An 18,883-nucleotide genomic window follows, 5' to 3' on the forward strand; every position below is an offset into this window, starting at 1 on the left:
GCCACGCACTGCTCTCAGAACTCTAGTATTATCCTTTAAAATCCTTTCCAAAACGCTAGGAGGACAGACTATTAGTATTCCCATTTTACCGAGAGGAGACTGAGGCACAGGGCAGTTAAGCAAGTTGCTTAGCGCTACAAAGCTATTAAACAGGGGGCCAGGCATCGGGCTTCAGAGCCTTCACTCTTATTTAAAGGTTAAAACATATACGTGGTTTGTCCTGTCTCCCCCACAGAACTCAGCATCGTGAGGGTGGGCGCCACCCACACGCGCGCACACCTGTTCTCCACCCTTGCGCCCTGCACATCCCGGGGACCCAGCACCTACAGGCCGGCGGGCGGCGGGGCGCGGCTTGCGCACCCTCAGGCTGTCAGGTGCGTGGCTGCGCGCTAGGGGGCAGCAGCGGGCGCGGCTCGGGCTCGGCGGCCGCGCGGTCCCTCTTGGCCCGGTGGGTGGGCCGGCCGGGGCGGGGCCGGGCGAGCCGGGGCGCCGCGTTCGGGCTCCGGGCATTCGGAGCTTCGGGAGCCGAGCGGGAGGCGGAGCGGGATGGCGGCGGTCGCTGGAGAGGCGCGCCGGGTGCTGGTGTACGGCGGGAGGGGCGCGCTCGGCTCCCGATGCGTGCAGGCGTTCCGGGCCCGCAACTGGGTAATTCGGCCGGGTCTCCGCGGGGCTTTGCGGCACCTTCGGGTTGGGTGGCGGGCGGGTACGCTGGTGACTGGGGAGCGGAGGGGCTTACCGGTGCGGCCCTGGGGGGCAGTCTGGTTAAAGCCCGGGGCCCGTGTACAGGCCAGACGTGAGTGCTTGCACGTGCGTGCACAGGTCTACTGCTCTGTTCCTGGCTACGAGTGCGTGCCTACGCGGCATCCTAGGTGCGGGGCCTTTGCTCTGCAAGGAGGTGGGGGATGGGGCTGCCCGCTCCGCCAGGCCCAGAAAGTCTGGAATGGCTTCGGAGAGAATTCCAGAGGGGAATAAAGAGGAGCGGGCTTGAGGGTACCTGGAGAAACAATGAGAAGGAAGGCTCTGGAATTAGACTGCGTGGCGCGGGTTACTAGTCGTTAACTGATTGATTAAAGCCCGCGAACCTCAGTTTCCCCGTCTTTAAAATGGGGATAATACTAGTATTTACCCCTTAGGGGCTTGTGCGAATTGAATGAGATCATTGGTGTGCTTGTAAAGTATCTGACTTGTGGTAAAAGCTGTTTAAATGTTAGCTATTAGTATTGCTGTAATTACCCCGGTTCCTTCAGCCAGCCTTGCACCCGATTGTTGGAGGGCTGAGCCCCACCAATGCTGGTGGCTTCTTTGTTTTGGAAAGACTATTTGAACTACTTGGAATAATCGGGTATTGCTTCTTGTAGGGGGCTAGTAGGAGCGGAGCTGACGTATGGCCAGGGACCCTGACCCCAGCAGCTCTGGAGGGCTCAGTGCTTTTCTGGTGGGGACTCCGCCCTCTGTCTCCTCCCTGCAGCTGTCACTTGCACAAAATGTGCTGGAGCTCTGGGGAGTTTTGCCTCGGGGTTTTAGTTTGTAGCAGCAGCCTGGGCCAGGGTAGCCCCGGGACCAGGAAGAAAGGGTTCCAGGATTTTCTTTTGGCTCAGCCTCTGGTATAGGACTTTTAATGGATTCTAAGCACACCACTGTCTTTTTACTCAACTTGGAAGACTATTTGAGGCATCTTCCAGGGTCTGTGGAGGTGGATGGTGGTGACAGTGTTATTAGGAGTGTTGGCTAGGCACTGTGTTCTCACATACTCTTATTAATTTCATTTACTCTTCCCCAAACTTGAATTTAGTGAATCCTGTTGGTATCCATGTGTTACAGATGTGAGAACTGTGCCTTTCCCCGGTGGGAGCACTTCCCCCTGTTGGGGCCACTTTGGTTTATTTCTGACTTGGCAGAATCTGACAAGCTGATTTACCTTGGACTCTGTCTCCCCCGTCCCCACCCCTACATTTCTAGGAACTCTGGGAGGGACTGGGATACAACCTTTTCTTTGTGTCTGTATCCCCCCGTGGCTGGTGACATAGAAGTAGTGAGTGTTCTTAAATGGATGCTGTGTTCTTCATAGCTTGTGGTAGAGATATATATCTCTGGGTCCTGTGAACCTCAGGGCCCTGGAACTTTCTGAGTAGGAACTGTGTGTCACCTGTGCCAGGAGCTGTAGCATGCTCCATTTCAGTGAATTTTCACATTAATCCTGTTAATTGTTAACCTCTATGAGAAAGCCACTGTCTTGCAGGGCCAGGATTCAAACTTTGGTCTGATTCCCAAACCCAAAGCTATCCTTCTGTGCTCTAGGGCAGGGGTCTGAAAACTTTAGTCCTCCCGGGAAGACTAGGCCTGTTGTCTGTTTTTGTACAACCCAAGAACTAAGAATGGTTTCACATTTTTAAATGGTTGGGGAAAAAATAAAAAAAATAGAATTTTGTACCATGTGAAACTTACATGAAATTCACATTTCTGGGGTTTTAGTGCCTGAAGTTTTATTGGATGTAGGCACACTCCTTCATTTATCTATATTGTCTGGGGTGCTCTGCCATCACAACAGCAGATTTGAGTAGATGCAACACAGACCATATGGCCAGCCGAAAGTATTTACTTTCTGGCCCTTTACAAACAAAGCTGTTTTGCTTTTTTGCTCTGGTCAAGGGGTCGCTGGAAGTGCAGGGTTTGCCTTAAGAGGTGAGAGTGGAGGAGGAAGGTGAGGTGTTTGGGGTTCAGATGGGCTAGGCTGGGGCTTAGTAAGGAGTGGACTGGCTGAAGCCAAATGTGTGTAAGGAGCATGAGAGGTCAGTAGTGAGATTCTTTCTCTGGTGGTGTTGTTGTTGTTTTAAAATATATTGTCAAATTGGTTTCCATACAATACCCAGTGCTCATCCCAACAAGTGCCCTCCTCAGTGCCCATCACCCACTTTCCCTTCTCCTCCACCCCCCATCAACCTTCAGTTTGTTCTCTATCTCTGGTGGGTTTTCATTTAAGCCTCTCATCTGTCTACACTGCCCCCATTTCTGAGTGTGGATCTTTCTGGGAAAACAACTAATTGTCTCTTGACCAGAGCTGTTTTCTCTTTCACTCCAGTGGGTTGCCAGCATCGACGTGGTGGAGAATGAAGAGGCTAGTGCTAGTGTCGTGGTTAGAATGACAGACTCATTTACGGAGCAGGCCGACCAGGTAATTCCAGAAAAAGACCCACCTAGCATTGTGGTAGGGAAACCCTGGGGAGCGGTTTCCTCTGGTAATGCATTCTTTTTTTTTTTTTTTTTTCCTCCAGTTAGTGCTTTCTGTTTATGAAAGCCATTTGTGCTCATTGGGGGAAATTTGGAAAAAGTGAAAAAAATATAAAGAGGATAAATTACTCATAATCCATTTCTTTAGCCCACTATTCACATTTTGGCCCATTTTCTTGTCTTTCCTATGCATCCTATATGTTTTTAGTTTTGTAAGTTGAGATAATCTTGTATTTTATATTTTATGGTCAGCTTTTTTTTTAACTTAATACTTAATTTAAATACTTCTCAGGTCACTTGAAAAAACCCCTCTGTGTCAGCATGTATTTTTTAATTTCTTTAGTTTCTACTTCCTGCACGTTGAAATGGCTTGCAGTTTTTCTTTTTTACCATTATCAGGAATCCTGTGCTGAACATCTTTGTCTCTATCTCTGATTATTTAGGATGCATTCTAAAAAGTGGAGCTCCCTAGTTCAAAGCATGAACCCTAACAAAACAGGGTAATTTTAATTCTACAATGATATGCTTATGGTAAAACAAGAAGTCCAATGAATACATAAACTGTGAAATACCCCTGTTTCTCCCTGTGATAGTGTCATTGCCCAGAAGGACAGTGACAGTTTGATGGCCATGTTGGTATAAATATCAGAGATGCTCTTACATGGGCCGACCTTTCTGGAAGAGCCGTTCCCATAAGCTGCATGGGCGACTGTGCTCTCTGTGGTTCTCATGTCAGCGCTGCAGCCCATGTTCCCAAGGAAATCTCCGCATTATTCTTTGTGTGATGTGACGTACTTTTACAGGCAAGCACTCAGTGAGGCAGGCGGGCAGGTGGGGGTAGACCCATTTTATAGCTTAGGAGATGAGACACTAAGTGACATGGCCAAAAAGCTAGCTCGTGGTGGAGTAGAGAGCATGGGATTTCCTAATAAGAGACTTAACTAACAACTTCAGTAAGCTCAGAGTCTGCTTTTTGTTTAGTTACATTCTCCCTAGTAATCTGAACACTACTGAGGGTCTGATGTTTAATGGTATTAGCTATGCTTTAAAATTTTTCTAAAGTTTATTTATTTATTTTGAGAGAGAGCGAGCCAGAGCGAGAGCGAGCATGTGAGCAGTAGAGAGGCAGAGAGAGGGGGAGAGAGAGCATCCCAAGCAGGCTTCATGCTGTCAGCACGGAGCCCGATGTGGGGCTCAGACCCACGAACTGTGAGATCATGACCTGAGCTGAGACCAAGAGTTGGATGCTTAACCAACTGAGCCACCCAGGTGTCCCAAGAATATTTAAAATTTTAAAGGTGATACATGTATGATGTAGAAAATACAATTAAGCAAAAAGAACGGGGAAGTCATTTTTAGTCCCATTATGCAGTTAATGTTTTGTAGTATTTCCTTCCAGTCCATTTCTCCAAACGTGTGTATAAGTCCAAAAATAAAAAAAAGAAAAAAGCCCATACTGAGGATACTCTCCTGCTCACTTACTCTTTCTAAAGCATCGGTTTCACAGAGGTTAGAATATAAAAAGCCAGCTGACTTTGCAGAATATAGATTTTTGTTGTTTTTACTTAATCTGATCCTAATGTTTCCTGTACTTAATGATTACTTACTGGCCTTAATGGGCTTAATAATAAAACCCAACAAGGCATAGTTTTGTGTCAGGCATCATCCTGAGTGCTTTATTCACATCAACTTGCTTCACTTCTGTAACACTCGCAAAACGTTTCTGACTGATCTCCCTTTTAGAAATGGGGAGTTGTGGGGCACCTGGGCGGCGGCTCTTCTGGCTGTGGTTCTCTGTGATCAGTGTCTGTCACTGGCTCTTCTGCTCCAGATAAACAGCATGACCTCCAGTGTTTGTTTTTAAGGCTTCAGAAGAGGAAATTTAATCCTAACCCATGTAAAATTGGCCCCCTAGGCATGAGATTCACTAGAGATAGGAGATGAAGACATGAGAAAGGCATTAAGTCTATGAAAACCATTGGGCAGAGAGCAAAATTTAAGGGGAAGGAATTAAAGGCATAGATATTGTAAAAATCAAACAGGTGCCTTGTTTCTCCGGCTCCATGTTTCCCTGAAAAGATGAGCATGTACAAGGTTGTGTGTACATATGGACATTGGGAGATAGCCAACTTCTGGCAGCTGGGATCTGGGCTTTTGGTAACAGGACTTGGTTTAAGAATTCAGAAGTTCAGGGGGGCACCTGGGTGGCGCAGTCGGTTAAGCGTCCGACTTCAGCCAGGTCACGATCTCGCGGTCCGTGAGTTCGAGCCCCGCGTCAGGCTCTGGGCTGATGGCTCAGAGCCTGGAGCCTGTTTCCGATTCTGTGTCTCCCTCTCTCTCTGCCCCTCCCCCGTTCATGCTCTGTCTCTCTCTGTCCCAAAAATAAATAAAAAAGGTTGAAAAAAAATTAAAAAAAAAAAAAGAATTCAGAAGTTCAGGAATTTCTTAAAAGGAAAGATGTAGGTATGGGGTGTAGGGAGATGAAAGATTGGTTTCCATTGCCAAAGTGTTCTCTTTGAAGGAGTGATGTGAGGCTTCAGAAATTGCTGGGGAAAGAGGTAGGGGACTAACTTACCACAGGCAAAGATACACGGTCTTGGGTTAAGTCGTTTCAGCCATTCTGGAGAAATGAATGTGAAAGCGGTCGATGGCCAGACTTGCCTGTCTTGCCAGATTTTTGTTTTAATAAATTGTAACAAAATGACATGTATGTATTTTCAACATTTTAAAAATTTCAAACAGAAGAGAGAAATGATCACCCATGTACCTGGTATTTACTAACATTTTGCCATTGACTATATTTTTTTTTTACATGAAGTATAGTTGACTATTTTTTGTTGCTCTTTTTAAAAATATTTCCTGTTGGCACTTATGGTTTGGAGTTGCAGTTAAAGGGATGTTTGTAAGGAGGGTAGAAAAGAATAGATTATCTCAGATTGAGATTGTGATGTGTGAAGAAAGTCTGGAAAGAAATAGACCGGAAGGTTAGCTGTGGGCATTGAAGCTCTTGGTGATTTTTTAAAAACCTTTTCCTGCTTTTCTTTATTCATTGCTCTCTTCCAGGGGTGCTAATGTCTTAACCATCCCAAAAGAAGACTCTAGATTGCTTTCTTTTTTTTTTTTTTTTCAACGTTTATTTATTTTTGGGACAGAGAGAGACAGAGCATGAATGGGGGAGGGGCAGAGAGAGAGGGAGACACAGAATCGGAAACAGGCTCCAGGCTCTGAGCCATCAGCCCAGAGCCTGACGTGGGGCTCGAACTCACGGACCGCGAGATCGTGACCTGGCTGAAGTCGGACGCTTAACCGACTGTGCCACCCAGGCGCCCCTAGATTGCTTTCTAAAAATCACATTGAAATGTAGTTGGGTTTCACTGTCTAAGATGCTTACTGTAGATTGGTCCTTCCTCTAATCTTCAAAGGGTTAATTGCCAGGTACTGGTAACTGACTTCAAAACGAGTGAAAAATAAACTGAGGCATCTGTAAGGACATTAGTCTGTTTGGGTTTACCTGACTGCTTATTGCACCTTTTTTGTCCCTTTTGTTTAAGGTGACAGCTGAGGTCGGAAAGCTCTTGGGTGAAGAGAAGGTGGATGCAATCCTTTGTGTGGCTGGAGGATGGGCCGGAGGCAATGCCAAATCCAAGTGTGAGTCCTTTTCTCAGTGAATCATTCATTCTGCTCTGCATTTTGTCCAGCTGGCAAAGACAGGTTTTTCTGTATTTCTCCCAGAACCTTTGGGAGGTCTGTGCAGTAGGGATTAACATCCCATTTGACGGATGAAGAAAACACTTCCCATAACGAGGGTTACGGGAGAGAGACGTTAAGTTTGAAGTTTGAAGTAGAAGCAGAATGGAATAAGTATTGTTTCCATCCCAGTCTTTCAGGGCCTATTACTGGGTGGGAACGGGGGGATGTGTATGAAATAGATCATTCTGAAAGTCGGAAGGACTCAAGGAGCACCTGGGTGGCTCAGTCTGTCAAGCATCTGTCTTTTGATTTCAGCTCAGGTCACCATCTCATGGTTTGTGAGGCGGAGCCCCTCTTGGGGCTCTGGGCTGACAGCACGGAGCCTGCTTGGGATTCTTTCTCACTCTCTCTCTCCTCAAACCCGCGTGTGCACCTATTCTCTTTCTCTTTCTCAAATAAATTTCTAAAAAAAAGGACTAAAAATTGAGCATTTATTAAAGCTGAGTATGTTTTCCAATATTTATTATGAAAATTTTCTAACATACAGAAAAATGGGAAGAACAGTTCATTGAACACCCTGTGCCCTCTAAATTCAGATATTAACATTTGCCATACGTGTGCTTTCTTGTTTTCTTGTACATATGTATTCTGCGTGTGTATTTTTTTGTTAACTATCTGAAAGTAAGAATTTCAGCACACTTCTGCATATATCTTCAGGGAGTAAACTCATTCTCCTACATTATCTTAATACTGTGACCATACCTAAGAAAATTAATAATAATTCCGTAAGATTAATAAAACTCAGCCTGTATTCGAATTCTCCAGTTTATTCCAAATCTTTTATAGTTTTTTCCCGCCTAAATGTATTTTCCAGTCAGGGTTTGTGCATTGCATTTTGTTGTTATTTTTAGTCTCTTAATCTAGAATTACTTTTTTCTTCTGTGATAGACTTGGTGGTAGACAGGGCACTTTTCCCAGAGAAAGTTCCACAGACCGAATTTGTCCAGCCATTTCTGTAAGGTGTCATTTACCTGTTCCTCTGTCCATGGTATTTCTTGTGAACTAGAATTTAGGTCTAGAGACTTAATTAGATTCGAGTTGAATGTTTTGGAGGCGAGAGTTCCTCTTGAGTGATGTGACATCATGTGCTTCCTGTGACATCATGTGGGGACACTTACCCTGTCAGATCACCGTACCGATCCATAGTGATGCCAAACGGTGCTTGATTAGGGTGGTAGCGGCAGACTTCCATCGTAAAGGTACGTTTTTCTGTTTGCGATCAGTAAGTGATCCGTGGGATGCTACTTCTGCATCATGTGTGAGTATCCTATTTTTAAGCACCTTGAGGGTCTCAAATTCCCCAAACCTATTGGTTTTAAGCCTCCGTTGATAATCTCTGCCTGAGTCAGCAGTTTTTAAATTTTGTTATTCCTTCTATGTTTATCATTCGAAGCTCTTTTTTTTAATTTTTAAAATATTTATTTATTTTTGAGAGAGAGACAGTGTGAGTAGGGGAGAGGCAGAGAGAGAGAGACATAGAATCTGAAGCGGGCTCCAGGCCCTGAGCTGTCAGTGTCGAGCCCGACGCGGGGTTTGAACCCACAAAGTCAAAGCTCTTTAAAAAGGAATTGATATTCTGTGGAATCAGTTAAATATAAAATTGGTATTTTGTGGGGTGATCAGGTTGGCTGAACACCCTGATGGCCTTCTGTGTGTTTCGGGAACAAGAATTGATAAATGTGGATCCATACTTTTGTTTTTGTCTAGTTCTTTGTAGCCGGGAAATGTAATACCTTGGTTATCACTTACTGAAGACCCCTCCTCTGGTCTCAGGAGGGATTGCTTTCTGGATTCTGGGTGTCTTGCCCAGCTGGTGATGTGATCACGTTACCACTTATTCCCCACCATGTCTTGGGCAAGGTCAGAGGATTAAAATAAGCATGAAATGATTGTCTGAGCAGCTTTCTTCTAAAGAGTCTTTAAAGCTGGCATTCAACTTTCAGCCATAAAAAAATGTGCTCTATAAGAACCCTCTTTGTGTCCATGCAGTATAAGTGCCTCAGATTGATCACAGGTAAAACTTGACTTAGACGTATAGCTTCTTATTACAAATCTACTGTCCTTCATAAAGTAGAACAATTTCTGAGTTAAAGCCAGTTCAGCCTATTTGTTAACAGTGCTCATTTATTGGCTAAAATTTTAACCACCTTACAGGTGAGGAAACTCGAGACTCGGGTAGTCACATGGCCTGGATTCGAACCCAGGTCTCTGACCACGGCCCTGTGCTGTTTTGTACTGGACCTTGTAGTCAGGGACTGAGAGAGCAGGAGTGGCTGTCAACGCCTCCTCATGGGACGCCGTGAGTGGAGCTTACCTTTCAGTCTCTTCCCTGTGAATGCTCGGCTCACATGTTGTTTTCTCATTCAGCTCTCTTTAAAAACTGTGACCTGATGTGGAAGCAGAGCATGTGGACGTCGATCATCTCCAGCCACCTGGCCACCAGGCACCTCAAAGAAGGAGGCCTCCTCACCTTGGCTGGTGCCAAGGCCGCCCTGGACGGGACTCCCGGTAGGCCTTCGTTTCCCAGTGTGTGAAATGGGAGTGCTTGCCCTCGCCCCCTGGGCTGCTGGATGCTTCCTTAGGTGAGGGACCTGGGAGCCCTTTAGCCTCCAGGAGGCTTTACAGCTGGGTGGAGTGTGCTTCCTGGCTTTTTTTAGGGGTAGGGCTCTGACCCCTTCTGTTTGCATTGTCTTCATGTGCATGGTGGGTGCAGAGTCCTGTAATCTGGGACTCCCACCACTCCATTCATCTGGGATCCACCCAGGGCATGAATGGTAAGGAGGTGGATACTAATCAGTTAATAAATAAGTTGTATCTTCATCACCCTGTGTTCGTGTGTCCCTGAGAAGCAGCTCAGCCCCTGGAAATGGTGGGGCTTTCGGTAAGAGAGCTGACTGTGGATTCTTCACTTTAGTTGAGTGGCTTTGAACAGATTATTTGAGGTCTTTGACCAAATTCTGCTCTAGTTTCTTTAATCGTAAATGGCAGTAACACCTCCCTGAAGCGTAACTGTGAGGCATGAGAGGCGTCGATGTATATACAATGCCCACCACTTGCCGAGTCTTCTCATAGTTGCTCTTTTCTCTCACATATATTCTCATTTAATCCTGCGGTGGACCGTTACTACCTTTTTCATTTACAGGGAAGCGAACTAGAACTTAGGTTCAGGACCTTGTCATTATGTAATAAGTAAGCTGTAATTACACTTTGAACCAAAACCCTGATCGTTTCTGAATTGTGTGCTTCTTATGCTGCATCAGAACAGAACCGTGATTTCCTTTGGATTTTTATTCTGTGTATTTCCTGGGAGACTGTCATGAAAACGGACCATGGTTTGTAGGGCTTAAACACAGAAATTTATTTTCTCACAGTTCCTGGAGGCTGGAAAGTCTGAGATCAAGGTGTGGGAAGGTTTGGTTTCTTCTGGAGCCTCTCTCCTTGGCTTGCAGATGGCCGTCTTCTCCCTGTGTCCTCACATGGATGTCCTTCTGCATGTGTCTGTGTCCTGATGTCCTTGTCTTGTAAGGAGACCAGTCAGATTGCATTAGGGCCCGCTCTAAAGACCTCATTTTAACTTAATTACCTCTTTAAAGACCCTGTCTCCAAATACAATCACCTTCTGAGATACTGAAGTTTAGGACGTCAACACATGAATTTGGGAGTGGGAGGGGGGATACGATTCAACCCGTAGCACTCCCTTTGGAATGAGGCTAACGAAACTTAAGTGGGGTTGGGGACAGCACAGGGAGGTGGAAAGTGTCTACGTCGACCACCTAAGTAAACTCTTCTTTAAAAAAAGGAGGGGATGGGGTGCCTGGGTGGCTCAGCTGGTTAAGCAACTGACTTCGCCTCGAATCTTGATCTCATGGTTATGAGTTCAAGCCCCACATGGGTTTTCTGCTGCCTGCGCAGAGCCCGCTTCGGATCCTCTGTCTCCCTCTTTTTCTGCCCCTCCCCCACTCACATGCACCCTCTCTCTCTCTCTCTCAAAAATAAATAAACGTTAAAAAGAAAGGGGAATTTTTTTGGGGTCTCTTTAGTAAGTGGTAGAGATCTGGAGCGCCTTTTCAATTTTAATGTAAGTCACTGAACTATGAGTCCTCTTAATAAATTAACAATTTCCTGCCACTCACTTTCTCATTAGATTTCTCAGAGCATGTGATCTTACAGGCCCATGGCTATTCCAATAATTAAAGCTGTGTAAATGTTCGATGTTGGTTTGGTTGAGATCTGGTTTTTATCAAAGGTGACATAGGGCAGAGCCAGTAGAAAGTGAATAGAAAAATGAGTAATGGCTTGACATTTAAAAAAGAAACCTTACAACTAAAAGACTAATTTTTCTAAAGGATGAAATAGTCTTTTTCTTTGTTTTGGTCTTTAAATATCTTTTTTATTTATAGTTTTGGATGCTGGTTAAGACTGCAGGTTCTGGGGGCACCTGGGTGACTTGGTTGAGGGTCCGACTCTTGATTTCATCTGAGGTCATAATCTCATGGTTCGTGAAATTGAGCCCCATTGGGCTCTGTGCTGGCAGCACAAAGCTTGCTTCGGATTCTTTCTCTCCCTTTCTCTCTGCTTCTCCCACGCTCATGCTCGCTGTCTCTCTCTCAAAATAAATAAACTTCTATATAAAAAAAAGGGAGGTTCTAGAACTACCCAGGTTGGTTTTCTGAGGTGGTTTTGCCACTTACTGTGTAATATTTGGCAAATTACTTAACCTCTCTGAGCCTCAGTTTTGCCATCTGTTAAATGGGGATAAATAATACTACCTCCTCTATATGGTGGTTGTGACTTGCAAATCTCTTAATGGCTTAGAAAGATTATAGAGTCAGTAGTAAATGTGAACTTTTGTTATTTATTCCAGACTTTAAAAAACCCAACTATTTCTGCTTTACATGTTAATAAGCTTGTTCATCTTTAAGTTCTTAGTTAGATGTTGTTAAATTTATTTGAGTCATGAAATGTTTTAACTTCGATTCCGATCCTGGAGTCATCTAGGGAAATCTATGTATATAGTCCAGAAACAAATGACAGACGGGCTTAGTGGTCCTTCATCACAAGAAGGGTTGTTCAAAACTGGAAAGTGTTCACTTGGAAAGGTACTCAGAAAACCCCACGCTCCTGTGTCTAGGCTTGTTATTTATAGACTGTCTCCTGTCTCCTGGACGATAAACTATCAGAATTGATGGCAATCACTTGTTGACCGCTTAGGGATCTGTGCTGTGTTTGGGAATCAGTCCTTAGGGACTACATTGATCATTTTATATTGAGAGGAAAAGTATTTATCTTTTTAATGAATGCTTTTTTTTGTTTGTTTGTTTTTGCATCTTGCAAATGACCCTCTTACCAACATCATGTAGAATCCCGCGGAATCAAACCATTAAGGATGCCGGTAGCTTGTTGCTGGTTGCTTGTTTCTTTCTGCATCATATTGTTTGAATAGAATGAAGAGGGGCCCCTGGGCGTCTGCTGGGGACTGGGGCTGGATGAATAAGATTTGTACATTGATTTATTTCAGTCGTGCAGAGGTAAATCTTTATATCACTGTTGGCCTCCTGCCCCTGATTAAACAGAGAAGCCAGAGATGGTGAAACCTTCTTGTGCTTCTAAATAACTGTTTGAGACCTTGACCCTCTTTTGCAATTCAGGGTGGCTGTTGAAGAGGTTAGTGATTGGTTCCTCGGCTGGGCTGTGATCCCCACCTCCCCCTGGACCTTTGAGGCCTCCTCATCTGTTACACTTTGAACAGCATGTGCGCTGGGTTCTTTTTTTTTTTTAAGGAGGCTGCTGATCTTCGAAAGAAACAGTGGTTTTCAGGAGGAGGAGAGGTGTCTGCAACAACTAACCATGCTTCTTTGTTGTTGGTTAGTGAGAATCCACAGCTCGGTGCTGTGGGGGACATAGAAACTGGTCCTAGTAAAAGACATGCCTTGCTTCATTCAGTCAGCAAACAGTGATTGGCCAGCGGGAAGAAAGGAAAATTAATAGGTAGCATGTATACTCACGTGAAAATTGCTCAATTGCTATACTTTAAACAGCGTGTGGGACTCCAGGGCATATTACTTTTGTTAATTTGATGGGAAACATTTAGGGAGCACCTACCCTGTGCTGAGCCCACAATTAAGTACTTTATCCCCATTTTACAGATGGGGTAACCCAAGCTTAGAAAGGTTTTGAGAACTTGCCTGGGATTTCTGTAGTGGTAAGTGGAAGAACTGGGATTTGAACTTGGGCAGCGTGCATTCCAGATGAGTGCTCCATCTCGCCCACAAGTTACCAACCTGAGGGTTTAGACGCAGCTCTTGCCTGGCCTCTAGCCTCGGTGCAAGTCTGCGTGTGAGCCTGGGCACGTTACTCACCCTGACGGTGCCTCCCCGTTGGCTCAGCAGTAAAATAAGATGAACCTCATGGTTTTTACGGTAAATGTCAACTGCCAGGTGAATAGTAGGTGCCCTTGAATACTATGTCCCTTTCACTTTCTCTCCACAGGTGTCCATCCTTCTCTTCTTCCCAGCCCGGTATGGGGTTCTCTGGACACACTAGTGGTGGCCACTGGTCACTGAACTGTTTTCTCCCCCCTCCCCAGGGATGATTGGCTACGGCATGGCCAAGGGTGCTGTTCATCAGCTCTGCCAGAGCCTCGCCGGAAAGAACAGCGGCATGCCCTCCGGCTCTGCGGCCATCGCTGTGCTCCCGTAAGTGGTCGGGGCTCCCCGCTCACTCCCCGCCTCTGCCTCGCTGCCAGGACTTAACATTTGAGTAGCTCTTCACCAGGGACTTGTGTGTCCTGTCACCTTGGCTTCTCACATTCGCCAGAGGCCCTAAAGATACTTCTTCAGATGTTGGAGCGTCCCAGGCTGTCCAGAATGGTTGGCTGGTGGGACGGGTCTGTCTGTCTGTCTTCCTCTTCCTTGTTTTCTTTCCTTCCCTCCATCTGTCCCTCTGTCCCTCCTTATTAAAAGTAGTCTATGCATTTCTTTTTAATATTTGTATTCTTTCAAGTCATTGTAAGGCCAGTGGAAGAGAGATTGTACTTTAGTCTTTGCATGTGTGTATTTGTGTGTGTGTGTGTGTGTGTGTGTGTGTGTGTGTGTGGTGGGGGGGAGGTGGGGACAGTGGTGTCTGAGGGAGAATATGGGAAACAGGGACACGTTCCTATTTGTGACCTGGAAGAAGGTCCCTGTCACTGGCCCCAGGCAAGGCAGCTGCTTTGGAGGTGGGGTTCCTTCCTGCTGGAAGGATCCCAGCACCAACCCGCTTGTCTCTTGCCTGTAGTTCTAAAAGGGACGTTGGGACCTGCTAGGGCACAGGGCTTTCCAGCTCCCTTTTGTTTGTGAGCTTCTGTGATTCCGTGACCTGCTCCCCCAGCTATTTTGAATGATTTCTGAGTCCTGAATGTTCTTGGGAGAGTCCTACATATCTGAGTTCTGTAGCCTTTTGCTGAAAATCATAAGGTTTCATAGGAAACAGTCCCCAAACGAAGGATGAGACTGTCTTTTTCCCCTACTTAAAGAAATATTATTATTACACTTTAAAAATCGTGAGAAATGAGTCTGCTACATTTTAGGGAGTGAAGAAGATACAAATTGCAAAGCAGTTTACTTTAATAAAGACTATATTTAAGAAAAGGCAAAACTGTATTTTTAAAAAGGCTCTTTTGTTTTGTTCCTGTCTGCCTGAAGGGTGAGTCACAGAGCACTTTACTGAATTATGCTCGGACGTAATCTCTGTATATGTGGCGGGCTTCCTGGCCTCTGTCTGTCTCCTGTGATCTCCCCATGTGAATGCGGCCACCCTTGGTGCCAAAGGCTCACATTGCATTTTCCTGGCTAAGGAGGACTGGGCAGCTATAATTCTTACAGAAGGGAGGCACACACAACAGGCTTGTCTCTGTGCACTGCAGGGTTACCCTGGATACCCCGATGAACAGGAAATCAATGCCCGAGGCTGACTTCAGTTCCTGGACGCCCTTGGAGTTCCTGGTTGAGTGAGTATTGACATACTGTCGGTAACAGGCACCTTCCAGCCCCATCTCTCTGCCTTTTACAGACTAGGCTGTGTTCTCTTAGCTCCCCAGTGCAGGTGGCTTTGGGAGGTTCCCAGGCCTCTGGAGGGTATGTGACACATCAGAGTGAGTCTCAGGAGGGGTTGACAGTGCTGACATGAATCTTGAGCTGGCCAGCCTGAGCATGGCCTGACTGCTCTAGGCCTCAGTTTCCCCTTCTGTATAATGGAATCCATAATTATCAGGAGGATTAAATGTGGTAGCGCTTGGCATGATGTCTGACCCGTAGTAAGTGCTCGGTAAACCTCTGTTCCTGGTAACATTGTCTCTCCTAACAAGGAGCAGCAGTGTGGGAGTCAGATGGTGATCTAGGGAACATCTGGGCTCCTGTGTCTGAGTTAGTGCTGAGCCACAGACCCACAGAGAGTGTTCTTTGTTCCTGAAATCACATTCACCCATTTGTGGATATGGGTGGCATTTGAAGATCATGGAGAAGGAGTTAGCTTTCTCACTCTTTTGTGTTTGTCTGGATCTCAGTTCCCCACAGCCCTCCATGTGGTAAGTACGTATTCCCCGAGCACCCACTGTGGGCCAGGTGCTGGGCTAGGCCCCGGGACAGGGAGATGAAGAAGATGTCCTTGCCCTCCCCACGCGGGAGACGGCCTTACCCCAAAGAGCTGGTGTGTCTGCTGCTTCGACAGCTGTGTACAAGATGTTCGCAAAGTTTGGAATGTGCTTCTGGCCTGCTATTACATCTCATTTTAATTAAGTTGAGAGGCATTTGGGACTTTTATGTTTGGAACCAGTATTTATGGAACACTTGTTATGTGCCATCATGGACCATTTTTTAACTGTTATCTTTTTTTTTTTTAAGTTTACTTATTTTTGAGAGAGAGTGGGGGAGGTGCAGAGAGAGAGAGAGAGAGGGAGACAGAGAATGAGAATCCCAAGAGGGAGAGAGAGAGAGAGAGAATCCCAATCAGGCTCTGCACTCCCTGACACGGCCTTGAAGTCACGAACCGTGAGATCATGACCTGAGCCTAAATCAAGAGTCAGATGCTTAACCAGCTGAGCCACCCAGGTGCCCCTAACTTATTTAATGTTCATAGCAAGTCACTGAGGGAGGGCCTGTCATCTGTGTTTAAGATTTGGGGACTTGAGGCATGGGGGGCAAGGGGGATGAATAACATGCCCTAGATCACATAGCAGAGCCAGGATTTGACCCAGGCAGTATGACCGCAGGGCCTGTGGTCTTAACTAGGCCCACAGTTGCTTCTGCCTACCAAGTTTTGAATTGTGTTTTGCATTTGAGCTTCTTTGTAAAAGCCAGTATTTCCAATAGCATCTATGACCTGGATTCTTGATGGATCCATGGGGGGTCACGTTTCTGAATTAGTGCCAAGTAGTGGAGTCCCAGCCACCCTCTGTTCCAGAAATTATGGCACCTTTGTGGGATTTGAAAACTCACATGAAGTTTGGCATGAAATGTACTTTGAATGTCTGGAGTATGTTAGCCTTTGCTCTCCGTGGTTATGATGGTGTTTCCCTTGTCTACTGCAGACTGCTAATGAAGACGAAATAAGACAGTTTAAAACATGCACGAGTAACGCATGTTCCCCTTCACATCCAGCCATCTGACCAGTCTCCCTCAGAGCCATCCCTAAGCCCTGCCCTGCCCCAGAGATGGGTCACAACGTGGATGGGACTTTGGGGGAGTTTTAGCAGTGCTTTGCTGTTGGGTCTATGGAATAACTGCCCTTGGCTTGTTCGGCCCTTGGAGTGGGATCTTGAATGGCTTGACAGTTAAACATCGGCTCTGGTCTAGCAGGCTGCTGGTCACTACCAAAGTATATCCCAGAAACTCCTGAGTGCTTCCTAGTTGAAGAAGGTCCGGAGTCCTAGCTGGTGGGTTGTCCAAGGGGACCAAGTACTCAAATGTAAATGTTTTGTGTGAAAATTATCAGCTACTTGTGGGGCACCTGGGTGGCTCAGTCAGTTAAGCGTCCGACTTCGGCTCAGGTCATGATCTTGGGGTGTGTGAGTTCGAGCCCCGCATTGAGCTCTGTGCTGACGGCTGGGAGCCTGGAGCCTGCTTCGGATTCGGTATCTCCCTCTCCCCCCTCCCCCCACCCCTGCTCACACTCGTGTCATTCTCTCTCTTTCTCTCTCTCAAAAATAATAAACATTAAAAAAAATTACCAGGTACTTGTTGCATGTTGTGAATTTGCTGTGCCCTTTCTTAATTCCTGTCTTCTTAGAGGAGGCCTTCCCAACTCTCCCAGGCAGGGTTCCTTCCCTGCATGCAGCGTAATTAATTCCCCCATTCCTGCACTTCACATATTTTATTGTAATAGTCTTTTTTTTTTTTTTTTTTTTGCTATCTTTTCCCATTGCTGTGGTGTTCTATGAATGGTTACTAAAAAAAAAAAGAGTGAATGAATTTCTTTTAAATTTCTGGAAAGGTAACATGGGAAAGTATAAAGAATTGTGCACATTCGGGCCTCCTGGGTGACTCATTTGAGCGTCCGACTCTTGATTTCGGCTCAGGTCATGATCCCAGTGTTGTGGGATCAAACCCTGAGTCAGGCTTTGTGTTGAGTGTGGAGCCTTCTCTCCCTCCCTCTGCTATTCCCCTGCTTGTTTGTGTACGCACTTGCTCAAATTAAAAATATTGTGTATATACGTGTCTTTCTCTTAGAATTAACTAATTTCAGTCTTTTTGAAATCACTTAAAATCATGTTACTGTGTTGTAAAGGATTCTAACAATGAAGCAAAATGCAAAAACCAAAGTTAAAGTCTCACCGAATGTTGCCACTTGGACATTAGAAGGAGTACTGAGGGCACTGGGGACCTGGGTATGTGTCCCTGTGGCTTTTTCACAGTTGCTGCTGCTGTCCTCTACCCCCAAGCCACTGATGTGAATATAAGCATGTGTTGTCGAGAGTTTTGCTTTGAAAATGTAAAGCTTATCTTCTTTGTTCTAGAACCTTCCACGACTGGATCATAGAGAAAAACCGACCGAATTCGGGGAGCCTCATCCAGGTGGTAACCACGGAGGGAAAGACGGAGCTCACCCTGGCATATTTTTAAGCTTTGTCTCCTTGCCTGCCGGAGACCTGCCAGAAAAGTTGTTTCTCTCAGTGTGTCTGTGTAGGTCCTTTGTTTTCTGTCATCTGGTTTGTGGTATGAGATACTGAGTCCTGTTGTCCTCTCTCCTAATGTGCGTTGTTCTCCCAGGACATTGTAAAATGTGCATGTGAAATCAGAAGGTATGAGGGTGGAGGCCTGTAATAGCACAGACAGTCTGTTAGCTGCGCGAGTTTAGGAGGTATCCAGCAGAGCCTCTGGGTCTGCGTCCTCCTGAATTGCATTTGAGACTTGGATTCTGTCCTGAACAGGGTCTGTCGACCTGACTAGTTCAGAGATGTGTTGATACTGGGGACGTTCGGGGGCCTTAGTTTTGAATGTTCTGTTTATATCACACACATCGTGTTTGTAGCCGCCAAATTGAACTGCCTTAAAACTCCTTTTGTGGTGTAAGCAAAATCCCGTGGACTCTGTTAAGATATCTCGTCCTGTGAGGTTGCCAAGTGTACTTCCGAGCTACTCGTTATTTGGAGTTTATCTTCCTAATAAATGCACTTCATTTATGATGTTGTTTTCTGTAATCAACTGTGGCTTAAAATACAGTCATTGATGGATGTAGTCATGGGAAGGGGGCGGGCTCTGTCTGAGATCAGCCTTTTCACCACAAAAACACGGGCACGGTTCCTGCTTGGGCAGATCAGAATCTGGGGGCGCCAGGATGGCCCTGTGTATTTAGAACAGTGCTCCACGCAGCCGATAGTGGCTGTACCAATGGAGAATGAGTGATCTGATCCACCCTGGCCATTGTGCAG

The 18,883-nt window shown here is 45.8% G+C and overlaps 1 protein-coding gene across 1 annotated transcript; it reads left to right on the top strand.

The window, feature by feature from the left end:
* The first annotated feature begins 491 nt into the window (after nt 1-491).
* On the top strand, nt 492-18,634 carry QDPR (quinoid dihydropteridine reductase). Its single transcript, XM_047857460.1, has 7 exons — nt 492-645; nt 3,080-3,172; nt 6,780-6,876; nt 9,346-9,486; nt 13,565-13,673; nt 14,882-14,965; nt 17,969-18,634. The coding sequence occupies exons 1-7, from the start codon at nt 547-549 to the stop codon at nt 18,072-18,074; spliced, it is 729 nt and encodes a 242-aa protein (XP_047713416.1). The 5' UTR covers nt 492-546; the 3' UTR covers nt 18,075-18,634.
* Nucleotides 18,635-18,883: the final 249 nt, after the last annotated feature.

This window comes from Prionailurus viverrinus, chromosome B1 (assembly GCF_022837055.1).
Source record: "Prionailurus viverrinus isolate Anna chromosome B1, UM_Priviv_1.0, whole genome shotgun sequence".
Lineage (NCBI taxonomy): Eukaryota > Metazoa > Chordata > Mammalia > Carnivora > Felidae > Prionailurus > Prionailurus viverrinus.